The 23,895-nt window shown below is 48.6% G+C and overlaps 1 protein-coding gene across 1 annotated transcript in view; it reads right to left on the minus strand.

Annotated features, from left to right (window-relative positions):
* Positions 1-302: 302 nt before the first annotated feature.
* Positions 303-23,895, minus strand: part of CCDC148 (coiled-coil domain containing 148) — a 48,222-nt gene continuing 24,629 nt past the window's right edge. The window contains exons 11-15 of the mRNA XM_056496748.1: positions 8,865-9,005; positions 7,549-7,667; positions 3,533-3,650; positions 2,000-2,140; positions 303-990 (exon numbers count right to left, since the gene is read on the minus strand). Coding sequence (XP_056352723.1) covers positions 844-990; positions 2,000-2,140; positions 3,533-3,650; positions 7,549-7,667; positions 8,865-9,005 — 666 coding nt within the window. The 3' untranslated portion in view covers positions 303-843. The remainder of the gene's footprint in view (positions 991-1,999; positions 2,141-3,532; positions 3,651-7,548; positions 7,668-8,864; positions 9,006-23,895) is intronic.

Here is a 23,895-nt window from a genome sequence, read left to right on the forward strand (position 1 = left end):
AAGTGTGTTTTAAAAATAACGAGTTACCCCAAAGGAGATACCAAAATAAAAAGCACAAATATACACAGAATTGTAATTTTAGCACAAGCACACAGAGGGTGACCCCAGAAGACGTCACTCCCCCAGCTCAGGGCAGGCTCTGCAGCATTTCCCCACTAAACTCAGCTGCAAGACTGGGATTATGCTGCTCCTGGGCTGACCCTGTGCTCACTCTCAGGAGTCTGTCACACCAGAAAATAAAGAAATAAAGATCCCAGCTCTAGTTATAATTTATACTGAAAAACTAATCTGCAATATGAAATTGTATGACTGGTTTGCAGTAAATATGATGCAGCAAGTTGCCTTCTAAATATAGACAAAGGTTTAAGTTTCATCTCATCATAATCAAGGAATAATAGAAACATTCATGGCAATGAAGATTTTATAACTAAAAGAATCAAATTCTCAAGAAACCTGGAAAGAAAATTGTGGCATTTATTCATGTAACATAATAAAATCTGAAGTAACTGCTGTGCAAAGCTATTTTGGACTTCTGCTGCCAATTAAATCCCAAGAATTGCTACTCCAGGTGCTGCACATCAGATTGGCTGTGCTGTGTGCAGAAGTCCTTCAGCAAGGTGTGCCAGCTCCCGGTGGAAAAGGCCATGGGCAGTCCCAGGACAGCAGCACACAGCCCAGCTCCCCTGCACAGGCAGGTGCAGTGACACAGCACAGCTTAGCATGGCTGCACACACGGGGAACTGAGCAGGTCCGGGACACACCAAAGGGAATTGATTCAAGCTTTGCATGTTGGGGGCCAGACCAGACCCCTGCTGCTCCTCTGCCCCTCACATGAGAGGTGCTCTACATGTTGAAAGCTGTAGATTCCATGTCTCTCCTTGGAAGCTTCGGTGGTGGAAGTTTGGACAAAACCTCTCTTGCATAAAGTGTTTTATGCAGCCCAGCTTCTCGGAGAGTGAGTTCCACACGGAGCCTGGGGTCAGAAATGACCTGTTAACAAAACCACAGCAATGATCAGGAGAAGCCACAAAGCTCCCTGAGGAGCTGCTGCCATCCCTCATGTTCCCCATGCTCACAGCCCCAAGTGCAGCAGACTCCAGTCTCCTCTGGTTGTTCCTATGGAATCCAAGTGCTTCAAATGTCTTTATGATTTTTCTCACAGTGTCGCCTTGTGCTTACATGGCAGTGCCACTTCCATTTGTCAGAAGGACAATTAGTCCCAGGGAAATTACTTCTGAAATTTATCAGAAGTTTATCTGACAAGATTTGTCAGCCTCTTTCCAATCCTTGTTCCATGGTCTGCAGTGGGACTGTGCTGGAAGCACAAGGAAGAGCAACACCTTGAAGAAGCTGCAGCTTCACCTCCCCAGTGCCCAGAGCTGCTGGAGACCAGCACTGGGAACATGATCCACAGCCCTGCAGCACTGGGAAGGAGCACAGGGATGTGCTGGGCCAGGATCACAAACTGCAGCCTGAGCAGCACCAAACCTGGCTGGAGTCGAAACAGAAAGAGCACGCTGAGAATTAAGGTATAGGACCCAAATATACATATTCAAATATACATGTTCAGAGAGCAGGTTTAAGCTAACATTTGTCAGAACCTCATACATTGGTCAGGTCTGGGGAATTTTAATAACCAAACAAAGCCCATATCTTCCCATTACCAAACTGAGAAGATTTAAAATATCTTAATATGGGTAGTTCTGGACAACTTTAGCTGTAGACATTATTCAGTGTCAAAAGAAAGCTTTTACACCACAGAATTGTACTATAGCTCTTCTCTTTTTGTAAATAATTTTCAAATTCCAGAGTGTGAATTACTGCAAATGTATTGATTGAGCAGATAGGGAACACTGAGGGAATCTAAAGAAATCAAGATGTTCCTTGAGTGCATTTGAAATTGAGGGAGCAGCCTCCTCAGCGACCTGCGTGCCCTGAAACAGGAGCACAGCCAGTTCAGCTCCTGACTCATTTCCTCAGCAGGACTGCAGCCCATTACCTGCTCTTCACTGAACGTGTGCAGCCTGAACAGGGGCTGCTGCAGCTCAAACTCCTCCTGGCTCCCAATGCCCATCCGAGCTCTGGATGCCACCGTGTCAGCCACTGCTCTGGCGGGGTCTGCTCTGGCAACAACGGCGACCTAAAGGCAACAATTACTGTGAGAGTGTAGAGCTAGGGCCAGAGCATCACTGTCACCAACACCTTTGAGCACACCCCCAGTCACCGTCCCTGCTGTGGAACAGGGTCCTGCTGCAGCCAGGTGAGAGACCAGCAGCAGAACTGACACCAGCTCCAGTGTCCAGCCCAGTCCTGCAAGGATCCAGCAGCCTCATCATCCTGCAATACCCACAATTCCTGCAGTCCAGACTTTCTTTTTCTTCCAATGGAAACAAAGTTGTTCAGGACGATAGTTCACAATTTTTACAGAGTCATGGGCAGCAGCATTGAGTGATATGCCCCAAATAATACAACTCTGTCTTTTTTCTGAAGTGCAACTGCTTCAACTGTGCAATTTCCTGTTGCTAGATCAATATCAAAGACTCCCAGACACTGTATTGTGCCAGAGTTAATATTTTTTCGCTGTTTACTTTCTTTGTGTTAAAATGTTCAGACACAGGCTAATACTACTTTGAAAAAATACAGAAAGATGCACAAGCAAAATAACTGAAGTCAGAAGCCCATATGAAGAATGGCTAAAAGTAGAAAAAAATACTTTAAGTTGCATAAGATAACTTTTTCACCCATTTCTTTAATAAAATGTCATCTTTGTATTGCTGCCCAAATGACTTTAGTAAAGATCTTTCCTCTCCCCTCCCCACCCATACAATGTACATACTTTATAAAGCAATATTTCCTTAGTGTGAAACAGAGAATAAATATTGGTCAGAGAGGTGTAATGAAGTGGGAGCATCCCCATCCCTAAAGGTCAAAGGCCCTTTAGAAGCATTTTCTACTCTGGCAAGAGAATTGAGTCAGTGGGAAGAGCTCAACTGATCACAACTACCAACCAGCCTCTTTGGGGGAAAAGCAAGGAGATTACATACAGAAATGTAAATTAAGGTAAAATTACTCTTTCAAAAGTCAGCAGTAGAAAAAAAATAACCCTAGTACTACTTTTACTATGACATTAGCAAGCATTAGTAGGCATTTTATGGGTGCCTTTTAAGAAGTAATGTGCTGAAGTTTCAGAGACTCAAATATCTCTGAAGAAAAGTTATCCAAGGTATGCAAGTTTTCAGAATTTAAAAAGAATATAAATTACTCATAAATCTTGCCTAAGGCTCAAGGCAGACTTAAGGTTATGAAAACAAACAAAACCCAGAAAAAAATGACATCCAACCTGGAAAAAACCTTTTCTATCTCCTCTCAGATATCAGCAGCTGCTCCAGTACAATTTAATGTCCTAATGTTCCTGCTGTCAGAGCTAGAAAGGACCCAGGATTTATGGCAGGTCTGCAGAGCCTTTCAGCCGGTTCCCAGGTTTCCCCCGAGGCGCTGGTGTGGGGCATGCCCGTCCCCAGCCCGCACGCACCTGCTGCCGCAGCGCTGCCAGGCGCCGCTCCCGCTGCTGCTGCTGCCGCTCCCGGCGCACGGCCAGCTCCCGCTGCTGCTGCTGCCGCTGCTGCTGCAGCGCCCGCCGGAACCGCACCCTGCGCGACAGGGACAGCGGGGACACGGCCGGTGACACGGGGGACACGGCCGGTGACACGGGGGACACGGCCGGTGACACCGGGGACACGGCCGGTGACACTGGGGACACGGCCGGTGACACTGGGGACATGGCCGGTGACACGGGGGACACGGCTGGTGACACAGGGGACACGGCCGGTGACACTGGGGACATGGCCGGTGACACTGGGGACACGGCTGGTGACACGGGGGACATGGCTGGTGACACCGGGGACACGGGCTGGTGACACTGGGGACACGGGCTGGTGACACTGGGGACACGGGCTGGTGACACCGGGGGCACGGGCTGGTGACACTGGGGACACGGGCTGGTGACACCGGGGACACAGCTGGTGACACCGGGGGCACGGGCTGGTGACACTGGGGACACGGGCTGGTGACACGGGGGACACGGCCGGTGACACTGGGGACACGGCTGGTGACACCGGGGACACGGGCTGGTGACACCGGGGACACGGCCGGTGACACGGGGGACACTGGCCGGTGACACTGGGGACACGGGCTGGTGACACCGGGGACACGGGCTGGTGACACTGGGGACACGGGCTGGTGACACGGGGGACGCAGCCGGTGACACCGGGGACACGGGCTGGTGACACTGGGGACACGGGCTGGTGACACCGGGAACACGGGCTGGTGACACTGGGGACACGGCTGGTGACACTGGGGACATGGCCGGTGACACAGGGGACACGGGCTGGTGACACCGGGGACACGGGCTGGTGACACTGGGGACACGGCCACTGTCACTGGGGACGTGGGCTGGTGACACTGCCCTGCCACAGGGACACGGCCAGTGACACTGCCCTGTCCTGGGCTGCCACAGGGGACACGGTGACACTGCCCCACCATAGGGACACAGCCAGTGACACAGGGGACACAGTGACACTGCCCTGTCCTGGGGGGACACAGGGGACACGGTGACACTGCCCTGCTCCTGGGGGACATGGTGACACTGCCCTGTCCTGGGCTGCCACAGGGGACACGGTGACACTGCCCTGTCCTGGGGGGACACTGCAGCTGGAACCTGCCCCGGTCTCTGCACCCACCCCAGCACGAGCTGCACCAAAACTCCTCAGGAAGGCAGAGGTGCTTTTCCGTTTCGGTTGCTCTTGTTGGAGTTTTTTGGTTTGGGTTTTTCGGAGAAGGGGAGTTTGGGGAGTTGTGCTGTTTCGTTTGGTGTGTTTTGGTCGGTCAGATGTTCATTTAAAGAACTTAGCTAACCTTTCAGATTCCATGTCTAGACAACAGATTTTCTCTAGCATGCTTTATATAGCCCTGGTACTCTTTTTTCTCCCCCATTTTCTTTGCCAAGAAGAAATGTTCTCTCACATCTGTGTATGGCAGAAGAAATCTTTCCTATAACCCTTTCCATTGAAACATGCACCTCACTCCCAGCCTTGTCACTGGAAAAAGAAAAAAAGCTTGAGGTTTCCTCTGCCCTTCTTCCAAAGGAAAAAGCTGAGGTTCACACCAGTGACTGCAGAACTTTGCCCACAGCAGCACTGTGCTCTTCCACCTTTCACTGCAGGCATTTATCTGTTCCTTATGGAGCTATAGATATTTGTTGGCATGTCGCTTCTACAGGGCTTGTCAATGCCATGCTTTGAATTTGGAGAATTCAATGAGACAGCTGCTTCGACCACAATAAAACATGTATTGTTATTTTCTTACTCTCCAAATTTTAGCAAGCTCAAAGGAGTTTATAATTTGGCTATAAACTACAACAATCAGAACTAAACCTGCAGTTTGCTTGTGGCTAGCACAGACCTCTGTGTCAATAACCCAATCACAATTAGCAGGACAAACAAATTGATCTCAGGAGTGTGGTACGAGGCTGTCTGATGGTACCCCAGAGAGGCTTCTAGTTCCTCTGTAGTTCAGGCAGAGAAATGCTCCAGCAGTAGTGCTCAGGGGTCATTCTGTACCAGGGACAAAGCCTAACCTGCTTTTCATATGGAGAACATTTAATAAAAAGCAGGTCTTCTTTTTTTTTTCTTAATTATAAAAATTATACTGAAATCATTACTGCTTGAGTTGACTATTGTGATACATGTTTTAAAACACTCCAGAACTATCAAACATGAAATTCAGTACTCTGGAAGTTTGTGTGCAAAGCCAAGAAGGAAGACTGGGGGACATTTGGGCAGGCCTAACTTTGAACACTTTGTGTTGCCCTGGTAGTTTTCCTGCACAGGGGAATACAGAGCAGTGCTAAACTGCAGCATCCTGCACAGCCCCATGCCCAGGGAATACAGAGCAGTGCTGAACTGAAGCATCCTGCACAGCCCCATGCCCAGTTTGGGCCAGCCCAAGGAATACAGAGCAGTGCTGAACTGAAGCATCCTGCACAGCCCCATGCCCAGTTTGGGCCAGCCCAAGGAATACAGAGCAGTGCTAAACTGCAGCATCCTGCACAGCCCCATGCCCAGGGAATACAGAGCAGTGCTGAACTGAAGCATCCTGCACAGCCCCATGCCCAGGGAATACAGAGCAGTGCTAAACTGAAGCATCCTGCACAGCCCCATGCCCAGTTTGGGCCAGCTCAGGGGATCCTGAGTGACAGGGGCACCACGAGGGTCAGGGTCTGTCCCCATGGCTGTGCTGCCATCCTGCAGAGAGCACAGCCTGCATCACACAGATGGAGTTCATCGTCAGCAGGCAATGGCACAGCTAAAATCTACACCCAGGGGAGCCAGCCACCCTTGGGAATGCCCACCCAGCAGCACACCATGTTCCTAATTGGAATGCCTCCCCAGTACGTTTTTATACTTGGCTTCCAAGGTTTACTCAAGCTTTGGTTTCACCCTGTCCATCTAAATGAAGTTGTCCATTCTCTTTCATTCTGTTGCACTTAGCAACATTTTACTATTTCTTCTACCTATAGTTAATTTTATAGAAAACCTTAAAATCAAAATACATTAATACTCAATTTTGCTTTTAAGCACCACAGTTAATAAAATTTTAAAAAATCACTAGCTGATAAATGAGCATAACTGATTAGTTTCAGCAAAGGTACCTTTTGTAGCATTGCAGGTACACATTTGTGTAATTTTTGATAAGCATATTTTCATTCAAACTCTGCTTTCAGACACTGTCTCATAAATATTCAATAGGAAATAATGGGCTGCTGTGTCTGGGGAGCCCAGCAGAGTTTCAGGGCAGTGTGTGAGAGCCCTGGGGTGGGACAAGGGGGGAGATGCAGCACACAGAGCCGGCCCTGGAGAGCTGAACCCCTGGCAAACAGTGGCCATCCTCTGTTCCTGGGTCAGCCACAGCAAACCTGGCCAGAACAGCCCTTGCCTTCCCCTGGAACGTGGGGCCAGGCTGGCAGCAGTGCAGGTGCTGGGGCAGAGCAGGCAGGTGTCTCCCTGCAGAGCAGGACTGTGCCAGCCTGTTTCCCATAGCAGTCAGTGCAAATATTTGCACAATTCCCATTTTATTTTCACCCTGCAAGAGTAATGCCAAATCTATTGCTTTTGGCGGGAACATTCTTTTAGAACATGTGATGTACTTTCAAACCATTTCCTACCTCAGGGACCTGACAGAGAACCTGACTAAAATTCACTGCACAGATAAAGAAGTGGGCTAGTAGCAACAAACACTTGCCTTTTTGGATGCTATTTTTGAAGTACAGTAAGACTTAAATGCAGTTGTTAGTTGTTGATATCACATTAAAAGGATACAATCACCTAGGATGCAATCTTACTCTATAGTTTGAAGCATTTGCCAAACAGGAAGGAAAAAAATACTCCTATCCTAAATTCATTCTAAAAAAGCAAGTCAGGAGATCAAAGCAAATTAGATCATAAGAAGATCCTATTGGTACTACAGGTATTCACATTTAATTTCTTTTACCTTTCTCTGTCTTTGGCTGCTTGTTCAGCCATTAATTTTCTCAATTCCTCCAGATGCTGTAGATCTCTCTTCTCCTGTTCTTGCCACTTGAGCTCTTTTTCAGCCCAGTATTTTTTCAGCTAGAGTTTGAACAAATGCAGCAAACAAATTAACGCTCATTCCAAAGCCAGGCAGTGAGAACAAAGCAAATAGGAAATGCATTAAGTTAGAGATTCCAATTTTGATCCTTTTAGAATAAAATTTCTATTTTGGAGCACTACAAGCTAACAGAATATTTACTAGGAGAGCAAGAAGGTGTGGAGCCCCCACAACAGAAGTACTAAAATCAGACTGTGAACACTAATTTGAATATATTTTTCCACCACTATCTGAAGACTACCACTTCCATTCTGCTTGCATTCCCCAGAAAAGCAGCTGCAGGATAAGGTTATCAGCTCTTTTAAGGATCTAGGAGGTAAAACACTCCAATGAAACATATGACTGCTGACCCCAGACAGCTGCTGTTCCATCTGTGCGTAGGCAGAGGGCTGCTCAATACAGACATCACACAGAGCAAGAGAAAAGTTTGCACAACCAGAATATTTACAGATAAAATGAGTATTGGTGGTGGCTGGGTCAGCCTCTTCCTTCCCTGTGGTTTCAGAGCCACCTGCCACTACAAACACCATGAGTACAAAGGCAAATACACAGAGCGAGCTGGAACAAAAGAGAAGCAGCAGCAAAGCCACTGGTGACCTGAGCAACAAGGCCTCCCTACACATCCCTCTCTGTGCCACTGGACTCAGGTAAATCTCAGTGGAGCCACATGGATCTTTGCCACATCACTTAGGCAGAAAGGCCAACACAAATACTTGTGGCACAGCACGACATTGAGTGCAGTGCATTCCTGAGCCCCTGCGAGCTGCCCCAGGCCGTGTCCCAAGGAGGCAGCACACAGTCCCCAGGACAGGAGCACTGTCCCTGTCCCCAGGGCACCCTGCAGCCCCTGCTGTGCTGCAGCCTCTGTGTCTCAGCTCCCCTGCTGCATTGCAGACCTGTGCATCACACCCAGCCCTGCCTCTGGGCTGCTTTGGTGACAGACACAGAACTTGCTGAGGCTTTTTCCTGAGAAATGCAATAGAGTATCAGAACTGGTGTGTCAGATCAGGCAGCTTTAGAGCTAAAATGGACAGGAGCAAGACCTGACTAACCATTTGTTCATCTCTACATCAGTACATAATAGTGTACAAGAATACCTGTGCTATGAGATCAGGTATAGATTTTAGAAGCAATGGTACACATTAATATATGAAAAAATGTATCAAAGTTTCTCATACTTTCTCTTTGTCCTGAGCCCTACGCATGGTTTCCTGTTCTCTCTGTAGCCTTTCTCTCTCATCTTCCTTTTCTTTTCTTCTGGCAGCCACAGCAGCTTCTAGTTTAGCAGCTTCTGCCTGCTGTGCTTTCCACTGTAGAACCTGGAAGAAAGAGTTGAAGAGACAGTCCTGCAGCAGACTGTGAGACACAGATCTGCCAAGCTGAGGCTGGGAAAGAAACTCATGTAATCTGCTTACAAAGTAAGATTTATAATCTTATCAACAACACAATCATTCAGCATGCACCACCTTTGTGCATGTTCATGTGCAGTTCCCAGCTGATGGCATAATGTGCAATAAGATCACATATGGAAAGGTTTTAGGCAAAATTGCTAAATCAGTCTCAGTAATTCACATTTCCTTCAGCACCTAGAACCTGTGAAGGGCTGGAGACCAAGAGTCCCAGAGCAGAGTCCATTCCCAGCCATCAGCACAGGCACTCCTGTAGCAGCACCTTGCCTCCACCCAGGCTCACTCCAGGGATTTATTCACCTGTGCCAGCTGCAGGTGGTGCAGCCCAGCCTGGGACCCCTGCCCAGGCCCCGAGGGGTCCCTGCCTGCCTGGCACCCCACTCTGTGGGAAGGGAAGGGGAAGGGGAAGGGGAAGGGGAAGGGGAAGGGGAAGGGGAAGGGGAAGGGGAAGGGGAAGGGGAAGGGGAAGGGGAAGGGGAAGGGGAAGGGGAAGGGGAAGGGGAAGGGGAAGGGGAAGGGGAAGGGGAAGGGGAAGGGGAAGGGGAAGGGGAAGGGGAAGGGGAAGGACCATTCTCCCTGCACCCCTCACTGCAGAGCTGCCACACTTCCTAAAAAATCTCCTGGGGCTGTCATGGAGCACCCAGCCCAGCAGGCCAAAAATCCCTTCCTGGCACGATCCTGACTGTGCTGGTTAAAGAAGAGAACTTGTGCCCAGCCTGGCCATGGCAGGGACCCACCTGCAGTGTCCCATCCCAGCCAGCCCCAATTCTCTCCCTGCTGTCACTTGTGTGCTCATCTGTTTCATGCTGCTTCCTACAGGATTCCTGATGTCTCCTTTTGTTGGCTGGCCAGCTGTTTTTGTAATGGATTTGTCAAGCACTTACAGAACTCTGCATCCCTCTAAGGAATAAGCATTGCAGCCATTCCTCAGTTGGTTTTCTACACCACAGCACTTTAATACAAAGATATGAAAATGCTTATAATTTTTCCACCTTTACTGCATTTCACTGGCTGTTTGTGCAGATTATTAATTCTTCTGGTTTGTACTTACAAAATATGTTATGTTTAGAAATCCAGCACTCCCCATGGTCCAAGGTTCTGAGAGAGATGCATCTCTGAACAATGCCCTACTTCTTGCTAAAATAACAAATACACTTTTTTCTTTGCAATACACTGAACAATGCTGTGACTGCTCATGGGGTGCAGGCAAAATGTTAACATGAAAATAACCTGAAAATGCAGAGGGTGCAAAGAGGACAGAGCCAGGCATTTGCAGAGGTGCCCAGTGACAGGGGGGAAAACAACAGGCACAGAGTGAAACACCTGAAATTCCCCTGCATTCATCACTTCCCTATGGAGAGGCTGGTGAACAGCAGAACATGCTGGCCAGGGAGGTTGTGGAGCTGTGTAAAATTCAACCTGGTCCTGGGTGACTGGACCTGACCCTGCCTCGGGTCTGAGAGGTCCCTTCAGCCCCAGCTGCAGCCCTGAATCCAGCTTCCCACACAGTGGAACCTGTGACACCAGGGCTGTCTAAATCTCCATGTAGCAGCTCGGCCAGCAGCCTGCTCATGCAGTTTAGTATTTAAGAATCTAAAATAAAATGCTAAATTGTCTCAGTTACCCTTCACTTGCCAAGCTAATGAACTCAAAAAGGAATGCTTTGAAAAGGAGTCAGAAGAACATGCAATCCTTCCCACATTGCTTTTGAAACAGACTGAAGCAAAACCACATATAGAAAGGTTCCAAATCTAACAACAAGCAAACAGTGAATGAAATCTGCTAAAAGAATACTCAGATTGGAGCTGGGATAAGCTGCAGGAGCATTTGAAGGAGCTTTAAACTTCTGTAATAACATCACAGATTTTCTCAACTGATATGAGGTAACAGTCAGATTATGTAAGCAAAAAATTGCTTTTTGTAAGCCTGGATTTCCCTACATCCTGCTTCCCCCTCCTTTCAAGTGCTCTCCAGTACTGAGGTCAATGGCACTGGGTGCAGCTCATGGTGCAGCTTCAGTTCCCCCATGTCTCAGAACTCCCTCATCCTCTGGTGGCCTTCTCTGGATATTCATTTATTGTTAACCAGGGACTTGTTTGGTTGGTTGATTGCAGCCATTAGTATGGCCAGGCCATAAACTGGTCTCAACAAAAGGCGCATTTCCCTGACACAAAAGGTGCATTTCCCTGACACTTCAGGAAAACCAGTGCCTGGAAATGTCCATGGAGAGCAGAGAACAAAAGGTGCATCTCCCTGACACTTCAGGAAAACCAGTGCCTGGAAATGTCCATGGAGAGCAGAGCAAACCCTGCAGGGAGTCTGGGACAATGACAACCAACTGAAGGAAGCAAACCACACTGAGGCAGTGGCACAGACACCAACCTGTGCTGAAATCATCTCCAGCCTCCCTGTTAATCCATGTTTCTGCAGCAGTCTGTGTGGGGTGTGTGGCACCCTGACCTTGCTACGTGCCATGATCCCTTCTCAGGTTGTTTCCAGCAGCTCTTTCATTTCAGCCTTTTGATCCAAGCCACAAATGAATGTTGGGGTATGATCTAGATTTCTGGCAGGTTATGTACAAACAAATGAGCAGAACCAAGCATCAAATCCAGCACTTCACTAAGCTGACAAAGCTCTAACCACACAATAGTTCCTCAGACAGAAATGATGGAGCAGTAGCTCAGTGTGCATCTCCCCTCCTGCAGCACTCTCTACTCTGCCCTGAATCTCTGCTAACACATACACTGACACAGGGGGTACCACATGCCTTCCCCTTCTTACATTTCACTTCTGAATCTACTTTTCCATTTTTTAGTGAGGAGTTTGAATGTGTGAGCCTGAGACCAATTGAGAAAATGGGTAACAAGGATACCAGAGGAGAGTTTCACTGTACCATACTTGTTTTCAATACTCAGCTATCATTTTCTGTATCCAGCACATGAAATTAGATTCCTGCTCCCTCCCATGTTTGTCTAATCCATGCCTTTTCATTAGGGCAAAAGAAAAATAATTTCCTTTAAAAATAATTATAATTATGACAAAAAAGGACATAATTGCAAAAACCTCCCTCCTCCCAAATAAACTCAAAACACAATAAAAAAAGGAACACTGGTAAAAAACAGAAAAGCAATGTTTGCAAAATATATATAAAATATGAGCATGATTCTGTAGGCTGGCCTTATGCCATGGCTTTTCCCAGAAGAGTTGAAATCATATAGGATAAAATGTTCTTAATGGAGCAGAGGTGAAGTGTAAGAAGTAACAAGAATTAGACATTAAGAGGTGATTCAAACACCAGTACATTTCACTTTTCAAGCCACATTTGAACAGGAAATGCTGTGTGCCAGAGTCAGTCTAGGGGAAAGGCTCATGCACAGGGACCCACGTGCACGGGGTGGCAGGAGAGACTCCCAGGCAGCACCGTGGATGTGTCACAGGTCAGGGAGGAGGAGGCAGCACAGAGGGCATTCCCTGCCCTGAGCAGGGCACCCTGCTCAGCAGGAGCTGCCCTGGGCAGGCAGGGATGGGCACAAGGAGCCTGCGGGGAGCCCCTCCTGCCTTTCTGCTCTGCTGGTTCCAAGGGACCACCTGGTGCTGAACTGCCAGCACTCCTGCAGTTCAAGTGTGCCAAGAAAACCTGCTCCATTCATCGGGTTTCTGTCTCCAGAGGCACATCCTGCAGGTCTGGAGAACAAAAACCTCCCAACCAACAATTCTGCTTCACTACAGCAGCAATCTGGGACCACAGACTGCACAAAAAATATAGCCTGCTCTTGATTGCATTCTTCCATTCCTATTAGTTCAAAATCTGAAGGGTGTATTTTACTGTGTCAACAGTAAATGTTTTATTTAAATATTAAAAAAAAAAATCCTAGCAGTTAAACTAATATTGAAAATACACTGAAACCTGGCTCTCCCATTGCCTGTTCCACAAAACAGTCTTCACTTTAGCAGGACAAGCACTGCCAACATTAAGTTCTGAAAGTTTTTAATTACAATTGGCATTTCAAGTACATTTCACAGTTCATGTATTATTAGAGGAGGTTTTGCCAAGTGAATTATTAAATTGCTGTGCTGAACAGAATGCATACACACCTTTTTCCAGTTCATTATTTCAATATTGCATATTACAATAACGTAAAGTACACTACAAACTAATTAAAGTAATAAATTAGTTCTTTCACTCTAACATCTGAATAGCAATAATGTATTTACCATTCACCTAATGTTACAGATATAACTCTTTTAAAGACAAAACAATTCACAATACCTCAGCACCATGTGGGGTTGTGTCCTCAAGCAGCAATGACCTGTTACAGACAGACCCTGGAGCTGCCTGTGGTGGCACACAGGGCACAGGGCAGCTCTGCTGGAGTGAGGAGGCAACACCAGCCTCTGGAAATGGAGGGGAACAAGGAGCCAAAAGGGTGCAAAATCCCAGGAGGAACAGTGTCAGAAATGACTGCCCAGGGCTCAGAACACTTTGTGCCACACAGACATACCAAGCTTTTAGAATCCAAATTCTATCCCAAAATTCCCAATATTTGTGTGATAAAGCCAGTGCTGTTTGTCATAACTGAAGGCATAAAAGGAAAATCCTCTGAGATCCCCACTCTGATGTCTTCTAGCTCCCTTCTTCAACCTTTTAAAATGATACAATCTACTCTCCAAAAATCTCCTGGAGTTTTATTAATCTCTGAATCACTTCTGCTCATCTTTCCTTATTTATACTATGGTTTGCAAGTTTCTTTTTCTTCTTCAAATTGTTCACAACTGATTCTAAGAATCCCTGGGAAAAAAATTTAGGTGGTCTCCAAGAAAAATAAGTTGACAAATGAAGATTGTGCAAGGTAGAAGAAATGACAAAAAAGAAGAACCACAAAATTTGGCTAGGCATGGAAGGGCAGGGCAGAGCAGAGGCTGCCTGTTCATGGTGGGACCACAGGAACACCCCAGCTGCAGGATGGGCTGCATGGACACAAACAGCAAAATGGGATTCTGACACAACTACAGGTTCAAATACTATTGAAAGGAATCCAGTATTTAAAAATCCCATGCATAAAAAAAGAAACCACAGGATGTGTCCCCACAGCTCCCCCAGGCTGTGCCCAGACCCAGGAGCAGGAGGCACAAGCACTGCTCCCTGCTCCCAGTGGGGCCAGCACAGGCTGAGCTCCTCAGCTGCACCAAAATCACTGCAAGCACCAGGGACTCTGCCACTGGGTGTTGGAGAAGATGAAACTGAGGAATCTTGCAAATATGAATGCTCAGATTCTGGGAATTGTTGGGGAAGGTAAAACAGGAAAGCCCTAGTTACTGAATTACCATAAACACAATAGGATGGCTCACCGAAGCTAATCCACTCTTAATTAAACAATGCTTTTGGCCAGAGGGCAAGGCCAAAAGACACAAAAGACTGACCCGCACCCAAAGACTAGATCTTAGAGTTTAGAATGTCACATGCTATGCTAATGTAAGATTTCCTATAGGCTGTATGTAAATGCTATAGAATTAGTATTTTGTATTAGATTGGTTCTTAGGAATTAGAATATTCATGATGGAAGTGGATTTACTGTGTTACAAACAGGAAGTCCCTGTCTCCTCCTCTCTCCTCTCTTCTCTCTTTTCTTTTCCTCTTCTCTTCCTCTCTTTACCCTCCTTCTTCTCTCTTTCTCTCCCCCTTTTTATCTCTTTAATCTGCACGTGGCTGTGCCGGGCAGCTCCTTGCAGACTCCCTTATAATAAACTGCAACTGTAGCTTTTAGCATTTACAGAGCGTCTGAGTCTTGTTCCTCGCGTCCACCCTGATACAAAGAATCCAGGAGTTACCCGCAGAGTGGCGCCCAACGTCATTTAAAGAACCAGCTCACCCGTTTTTGGTTGCGGGACGTTTTTTCCTGGACGGTAACTATTAAACCTACTTTTACCTACTTTCCTCGCTTGCCGTGAGCACAGCTTTGCGTTGGTTCAGCAACGTATTGGGCTGGAGCTCTTAAAATATTCTTACTGTCGAGAAAGCCGTGGAGTAAGGGGAGCCAAGCTTTGCACGGACTTTCTGACAGCCCTCGAGCACACAGTTACTGCCGGTCAGTACTGCCTGGAGCTCTCTGAGGGAACCGCCGCGGCACTCCCCGCCGTGGCACCGAGTACAGCCACACGCTGCCTGGCGGTGTGTGAGTTGTAACTCAGTGGAGGGAGGTCCCGAGTCCGCTACGCCGTTGCACAGCGACGCATAGAGCGGTGCTCAGTGAGGGGACCGGAAATACAGTGTCTTCCACCCAGAAAGGACGCCTGGCCAGCGCTTTCGTGGGACTCCGGAAATTTTACACTGTATCAGCGGCAAACCGAGGTTAGTAGTTAAAAGTTAATATAAAAGTTAGTAGTTAAAAGTTAATATAAAAGTTAATAATGGGACAGACTCATTCCGCTCAAGAGAGAGACCTGTATAAGCAGTTGAAACATTTATTAAGTTCTCATCACCATGACCTGCCTAAGCACGAGTTAAAAAATCTTTTGGAGTGGACTTTACTTAATTTTCCTCATGCAGACCGTTCCGTAGTTTTTACCGCAGATTTTTGGGAGAAAGTAGGGGTTAAACTTTTTAACCGCATTTCCCGCCGAGATATGGCTGTAGCAGAACTAGTCCCGGCATGTCGCGCATTGCTTGAGTTGTTTGTGGACAAGTCCTCAGCAGCCACCTCCCCTCATGCCCCTGCGGTTCCCCCCTCCGTTTCTACAACCCCGGTCCCCGCGGCACCGGTTCCCCTGCTACCCCGAGTCCCGGCCGCAGCGCCTCCAACCCACGTGGTCCCGGGAGCCGCTCCCCCAGTCCATCCAGCTTCCCCGGACCCCGCAGCCTCTCCCGCTGCTCCCGCCGCCCCGGCGGGCACCATCCCCCACGCCCCCGGGGCCCCTCCCCCCGCGGTTTCCGTCACCCCGGGCCCCGCAGCTCCGGTCTCCCTGCTTCCCCGAACTCCTGCCGCCACGCTTCTGACCCACGTTGCTCCTGCCCCTCCTCCCCCTGTCTCCGCTCCCGTATCCCCAAACTCCGTCCCCGTAAACCCACCCGCCGCGTCCGCACCCAATCTTGCTAATCTCCCTCCCGTCCCGGTAACTACGACCGTTCCTGTCTCTCATGCTTCCTCAGTAACCCCAAATCCCGCCCCTCCTCTCGCAATCTGCACTTTCCCCACCCCCGGTCCTGGCCCGTCCCCGTCCCTTGCCCCCGCCCCCGCTCTCCCCGCCCCCGCTCTCCCCGCCCCCGCTCTCCCCGCCCCCGCTCTCCCCGCCCCCGCGCCCGTCACTGCCGTGGCCCCGCCCCTTGGCTCCGCCCCTGCACGCCCACCCGCCAACGTCATCGCCTCCGCCCCGCCCCTCGCTGATGGCGTCACGCCGACCCCGCCCCCCTCCCTCGCTCCCGCGAGTCCCTCAGCCCCTCCCCCGATACCCGGCGCCGCCGCCATGACGCCCGTGGCGGCGGCTCCTTTTGTTCCCACCCCGTTGCAGACACACCAGTCTGCAAATGCCATAGTGCCTGCAGTTACGGCATTAGTGCAGTCCAGCGTCCTGACGGACCGGGCTGCGCCGCTCGGCTCCACACCGGCGCTGCCGGCGGCAGCACAGATGCTCCCCGTTCCCAACCCGGGAGCCGCCTGGCGCGGAGCGAGCCCGCCGTCGGAGCTGGCCCGCGCCGATGCAGCGCTGCCTGCGCGCAGCTCCACGGATGCGCGGAGCACAACGTCAGCGCTGACCGCGGTCCCGGAGTGCCGAGACGTGCCTGTCGCTCCCACGCCAGCGCTGCAGGCTCCGGCCAGCCCAGTCCCCGGGCAGGCGGTGGGGGACGCTCAGCCTGGAGCTCCCCCACCTCCTGTGCCGCCTCGAGCCACTGCGTTCCTGCCTCAGTTCTGCCCGGTGACCATCGCAGCTCACCCCCTGAACTCCCGGTGCTCGGCAGCGCCCCACCCCCAGTCGGCAGCGTTCACCGACAAGCCGCCGCCCACCCAACCCTCCTTCCGAGATACAGCCGCAGCCGCGCCGCCGTTCAGCTGCTCTTCCGTGTCAGCAGTGCAAACTACGTTCCCTATGCACCTCCCCGCCTGCGCCCCGCCTCCGCCTCCTGCCCTGGTCCCGCCGCACACGGCTCCGCCGCCTGCGACCCGCATGGCACCGCCGGCCGCCACCATGCAGCCAAGTCCGCCGGTGGGAGCCCTGATGCAGCATCCTGCCCCAGTTCAACTGCTGCCGCCCGTTGCAGCCCCAATCCTGCCTCCCGTTTTAGTCCCATTGAATGCAACTCCTCAGCCCGTGCCCACCAGTGCTACTCAGTCCTTCCCAGCCCCTCCTGATCCACAGCACCCCACCAGAGCCGTCAGCAAGCAGCCCGCCACAATCACAGACGCCATGCCTGTCCACATAACACTGGACACGAACACCCCCCATGCCCACAACTCGCCAGCGCCTCCTGCATCTGCGCTGTCCCCGTCTCTCCTATGTCCCAAAGCGTCCCTTCAGCAGTACCCCTCCGCAGCCCGCTGTCCAGTACTCTATATGCCTACCGCACCAAAGCCAGATCCACCGCCGGACTTATCCAGTTCAGCCCTGTTATCGCAACCTGGTACACATATTATGCAAAACAGAGGGGGAATTGACGGCATTGCACCCCCCGGTTTTGGTTAAAAACTCAAAAACACCTCAAGAAAAAATTTGAATTTTATCGTTTTCGCAAATGCATGCTAATTTTCTTCCTTTGTTTTAGTTTTTCTAGTGAAACCTTATCTGTAAATCAACCTAAGATAAATGCCTGGGTTGCTTTAGCCAAATCCGCAAGCTATGATATCATCTGTCTATTTAACACATGTAAAAATTTTCACAAATTTGCTGCATAAAGTTATCAAACTATTTTGCAAAATTTAAAAAATTTGGCTGACCAAATTACAAAAAGTTACTACCTAGCTGAACAGTTTGTTCAAAGTTAAGGCTTTGCCTCTTGGCTAAAGAAACTCTGTTTAACTCTAAAATAAGTTTGTGTATTCTAATAGTATTAATTTTAGTTTTAATATTTGTACCCTGCAAATACTAATCAAAGCAATATCCAATGTATTAATTGTTGAACAAAACGGGGGAGATGTTGGAGAAGATGAAACTGAGGAATCTTGCAAATATGAATGCTCAGATTCTGGGAATTGTTGGGGAAGGTAAAACAGGAAAGCCCTAGTTACTGAATTACCATAAACACAATAGGATGGCTCACCGAAGCTAATCCACTCTTAATTAAACAATGCTTTTGGCCAGAGGGCAAGGCCAAAAGACACAAAAGACTGACCCGCACCCAAAGACTAGATCTTAGAGTTTAGAATGTCACATGCTATGCTAATGTAAGATTTCCTATAGGCTGTATGTAAATGCTATAGAATTAGTATTTTGTATTAGATTGGTTCTTAGGAATTAGAATATTCATGATGGAAGTGGATTTACTGTGTTACAAACAGGAAGTCCCTGTCTCCTCCTCTCTCCTCTCTTCTCTCTTTTCTTTTCCTCTTCTCTTCCTCTCTTTACCCTCCTTCTTCTCTCTTTCTCTCCCCCTTTTTATCTCTTTAATCTGCACGTGGCTGTGCCGGGCAGCTCCTTGCAGACTCCCTTATAATAAACTGCAACTGTAGCTTTTAGCATTTACAGAGCGTCTGAGTCTTGTTCCTCGCGTCCACCCTGATACAAAGAATCCAGGAGTCCCCCGCAACTGGGGACACAGCTCCTGCAGGCTGCTGAAGGGCCCTGGGCCACAGAACTGCTGCAGCAGCTTTGGGCACTCCAGGCAGGGCCAAGCAGGCACTGGGCACCAGAAACCAGCTCTGGAAGATGAGCAGTGTGTTGTGACACCTCCCAAGCCCTGCTCAGACTGTGCAGCTGCTCACCTGTGCCCAGCACGGCTCCAAAAGCACCCTGAGAAATGTCATGTGCAGAGAACCACAGTGAGCCCTGCCCAAAGCAGCCCCAGCCCTCTCCTCCCCTGCCAACCTCCCTGTGTCATCCCCAGCTCCTCTGCTCAGGGTCCTGCTGGATACAGAATTAGTTATCCATTTATGGCAAGCCAGAGATGCCTCCTGATTCTCCCAGATGGAAGCCACCAGGCACAGAGAGGGAGAGATGCCTCTCAACTGCAAATTTGGATTTAAACCACATCAACTATCACATTTTGTCTTCACATTTTCAAAATAAGGGCTGCAGCCTCAGAACAAGTTGGTGACCAAAGGAATTCTGTTTATAGAGAAATGGCCATTTTAGGGCTCTGTCTTTCTAGTGTGTTCTGAAAAAGACAAAAAAAGCAAAACAGATATAAAAGGTGATAACTGATAAGTTATGTGCTGAAGAAATAGCAGGATTGCAAGATCAGCCCTCCAGTGAAGATATTGCTCTCAGCCCAGTTCCTGCTGCAGTGCTGGGCACACACAGGGTGTGAGCATGATGGAAATGGGATAAATGGTATCTGAGACCCAGTGCAGAGCTGGACACACACACACACACACACACAGGGTGTGGGCATGATGGAAATGGGATCTGGGATCCAGTGCAGAGCTGGGCACACACACACACACACACACACGGTGTGAGCATGATGGAAATGGGATCTGGGATCCAGTGCAGAGCTGGGCACACACACACACACACACACACACACACAGGGTGTGGGCATGATGGAAATGGGATAAATGGTATCTGAGACCCAGTGCAGAGCTGGGCACACACACACACACACACACACACAGGGTGTGAGCAGGATGGAAATGGGATCTGGGATCCAGTGCAGAGCTGGGCACACACACACACACACACACTCACACACACAGGGTGTGAGCATGATGGAAATGGGATCTGGGATCCAGTGCAGAGCTGGGCACACACACACACACACACACACACACACTTCACACACACACACACACAGGGTATGGGCATGATGGAAATGGGATCTGGGATCCAGTGCAGAGCTGGACACACACACACACACACACACACACACACTCACACACACACAGGGTGTGAGAATGATGGAAATGGGATCTGGGATCCAGTGCAGAGCTGGGCACACACTTCACACACACACACACACACACACACACACACACACACACAGGGTGTGGGCATGATGGAAATGGGATCTGGGATCCAGTGCAGAGCTGCCCACGTGCAGGAGCCCCAGCAGCTCCCAGCCCAGGCTCTGGGGAGAGTGCAGGGGGCACCTCCCACATCTCCAGGTAGGATTTGCTTGCCAAGACTTCAGAAGTCACAAGCAAATTGTGCCCCAACAAAGCTGACATTGCCAAGGAAACTGGGAAGTATAGGAGACCTGCTGCTGATGTGTAATTGTGTTAACTGATAATAATAAAAAAGACTTGCACTATTCAAAGCCACAACACACTGAAATATAAAATATTAACAGTGTTATTTCTGGAAATACAATAAGAATAGGAAGTGCATGTGTGTACTCCTAAATGGAAAGCTAATGAGATGGGTGCCTCAGGGTGTGAATACTAGAGCTTATAAAAGGGAAAAAATTAGAGTGTATATTAGGAACACTTCCCTGGAGTCTGAAATATTACAGGGCAGGGGGAGTTCATCCAAATAGTAAGAAAAAGTAATCTTTTTTAAAATTTGAGAGTGCTTTTTTATAAGCCTGGTATGTATAATTTTTCTTTTCTCAGGTGTCAGTAACCTCCTGAACTGCCTCAAAGGTTTGAAAAAGCCAGTATGGGACTGCAGAAGGAGCTGGGAGAGGTTCAGGTTTGCACAGGGGGTCCATAGCACATACCCCCATCAGCAAGAGCCACTGCTGGTCACAGGTTTTGCCCAGGGGCTGGTGGCAGGCCCAGGGATGCCCTGCTGGCTGTGCTCTGGGCCCATTGCCTTCACAGCATTCAAACCTGAGCAAGCTCTGAGCAGTGAACACAAACCCCCCTCCCAAGGCAGGGCTGGAGGGCAGAGCTGCTCCAGAGCTGGGCAGCAGAGAGGGGGAGCTCCCTGGCCCTGGAGCACAGCCCAGCTCTGCTGTCCTGGCAGAGAGCTCCTCGTGCTCCGGGGCAGTCCTGAGACCACACAGGTGAGAATTCTGAAATCAGAGACACCCACATCTTGTCAGCAGCAGCCTCCTGTGGCATTAACAGGTGCTGTCTGAAGGCTCCAGTAACTTTCAGCTCTAAATATCTTTCTCCCTAAGCTGGGCATTCTTCAACCCTAAAAACTTCTGAGCAGCACCTGGAATCACATGCAGACTCCACAGGAAAGGCAAATGTGCAGAGACAACCTCTGCAAGTGCTTCCCATGTGCTGTGCAAAGACACAACATGTCAGTGCTGTGCTCACCTCAGACTAATAAAGCCAGGTTTATTAGGTCTGGATTGAAAAGTTAGTACTGAGTCAGAGCTGGCTCATCTTTGATGAATGTTAGAGTCTTAGACACTTGCTCACATCCATTTTGGAGACATGCTATAGCATCCTGCAGCTCTTCAGTTCACTACAAACATGAGTAGCTATATTTAAAATTTAGGTTATTCTAACTTCCTGGTATTTTTTATGTCCAACAAAGGGATGGATCAACTCAGTGTTGAATAGACAACACTTCTGAAAAAGAAAATCATTCTTTTGAGTAGCTTACTATTCAAATATTTATTATTTTTAAAAGTTTTACTCAAAATTATTGGATTATAGTCAAAGCACTGGATGTGATACTTCTGTGGATTTTTTTCTTTAACATTCAGTTGTAATATTTCAATGTCGGTCTCCTCTGATAGTCTCAGCATTTAAACCAGTGACTTGACTACATGCTGAGCAGGGTATTGTTTTTTTCCTAAGTTTACTGTCACATCCTTTCTTACAATACAAGAAAGGAGAAGGAAAGCAGTCTGCAAGATGCTATATACAATCTGCAATACCCCTGTTAATTCCACCTGATGCTTTTCTGTTTGAAATTAATTTCTCTTAGTTTCTGCCAGGATAAGAAATGCAAGAGCTGCTCTCCCAAAGTCACAATGTGTTGCAAGAGATTTTAGCACTGGAGTGGGGATTAATCCTGGAGCACAAAACTAGGGAGAGAAGAGATTTAAAGGCAAGCAGGCACACAACTCAGTGCTGAGGAAGAAAAAGCCCCCCAAGCAGCACACACAGGAGATCCAACTGCCCTGAGGTCTGCTGCTCCAGTCTTCTTTTAAAATCTTTTTATATGAAGATGAAAAGTACCAGATTACAAATATTTGAAGACAGACTCAATAGAAAAAATAATGTTTGGAATGCAGAGACCTCAGCTGAATTTCTGATGTAATACAGCAAGTACTTCAAACCCCAGCTGTGGGGCAGCACCTCCTAATCCTCTGGAAACATCACTCCTCACCTCATGCCTTGCCTACCTTGCAGTGTGGAAAAATTTGCTTCTCTGTGCTGTTTAGGAAAGGGAATTTTACTGAGTGAGAATTTGCTTTACACAGTGTCTGCTGCAGAGCCCTGGGGATCAGACTCCCACAGCACAAAGCACAGCAGACCTGAGTGACTCCTGGTCACCCCTCAGGGTTTGGCTTGTTTGCCTTCCCCCAGCAAACAGGGATGTTAAAGATGTGTACAGGCACATTTACTCTTTAAGAATGTACAGAGTATCCTCCCCTGCATTATCCATCTCACATTTTATTTCCTTCAGATGGCCACCATATGGCCATTGATTTATTTCACCTGAGCCTCTTGAGTTATCCCAAAGTTCGTCCTTAGGGACTCTGACTTCTGCTAAGGACACAAACTGATCCTCTGTGAGATAGAACATGGAATCAAAATTGGAAAGTCCTTTCCCCAAGTAGAAACTGCTATAAATATTAACTTCTCTGCTGCTTTAATTTTTAATTGTCCCTCCATGTCAGTTACAAGGCCCAGAGTCTCACCAATGGCAGAGGTGCTTTGAGTGCATTTAAAACAGCTTTAAATTGTGTATTCTTTGGTCAAGCTGCTGCCCCTTTGGCTTGTTGTTGACAAGGAAGAGAACTGTATAAAAATTGGGTGATACTGTGTGTTATGGCAGTAACCAAACCTGTCAGATATTACACCTCTTTCCCTGTGTGTGCCATTACTTCCTTTCACAAATGCTGGGGCTCTCTCTGAAACCTGCTGCTGTAAGGAAGATCTCTGTCCCTCTCAGTCAGATAAAACCTCCTCACAAACATACCCAGGGTTTACTCACAGGTAAATCATTACAGCAGCTACACTGCTCCTCTGCAAGGGGAGATAAGCAACATTTCCTGATGTGAAACTAACTGAAATGCAGACTGTTAAGTCAATCAGTGGCCAAAAAGAAAAGGTGGAAGGACAGCCCTAGTCCCTGATTTCCAGTTCCACACTCTCCCTCAGAGACAGAGTGACTTTTTACCCACCCTGTGGATCCCTCTCAGGATGGGTTTTACCTCTGGACTGAGCTCCCTTCTACCTGCCAGCAGCTGCCTCCCATGTCCAGCACTCTGTAGCTGTAAAGTTCAGAACTGCAGGAAGACAAGTCTGTAAAATGAACTCTAAGTGGGCAGACTGAGAGTTTTCAAATGCATATCCCCAGACCAAAACAGAGCCCTGGATACATTGAGAATCATTTCTCTGAAAAGGACTGAGCTCTGTGCCCAGCCTCAGCTCCCACCCTCCAGCCCTTTGAGTTTGGAGCTGATCAAAACAAGGTCACAGTGATATCCTCCTCTAATGAAAGAAATGTTCCGTTTCCTTCCTCTTTCCTGGGAAACAGGTGAGGTGGTTTTGTTCAAATGTTCAACATTTTAACAAAGATC

Source organism: Oenanthe melanoleuca, chromosome 7 (assembly GCF_029582105.1).
Source record: "Oenanthe melanoleuca isolate GR-GAL-2019-014 chromosome 7, OMel1.0, whole genome shotgun sequence".
NCBI lineage: Eukaryota > Metazoa > Chordata > Aves > Passeriformes > Muscicapidae > Oenanthe > Oenanthe melanoleuca.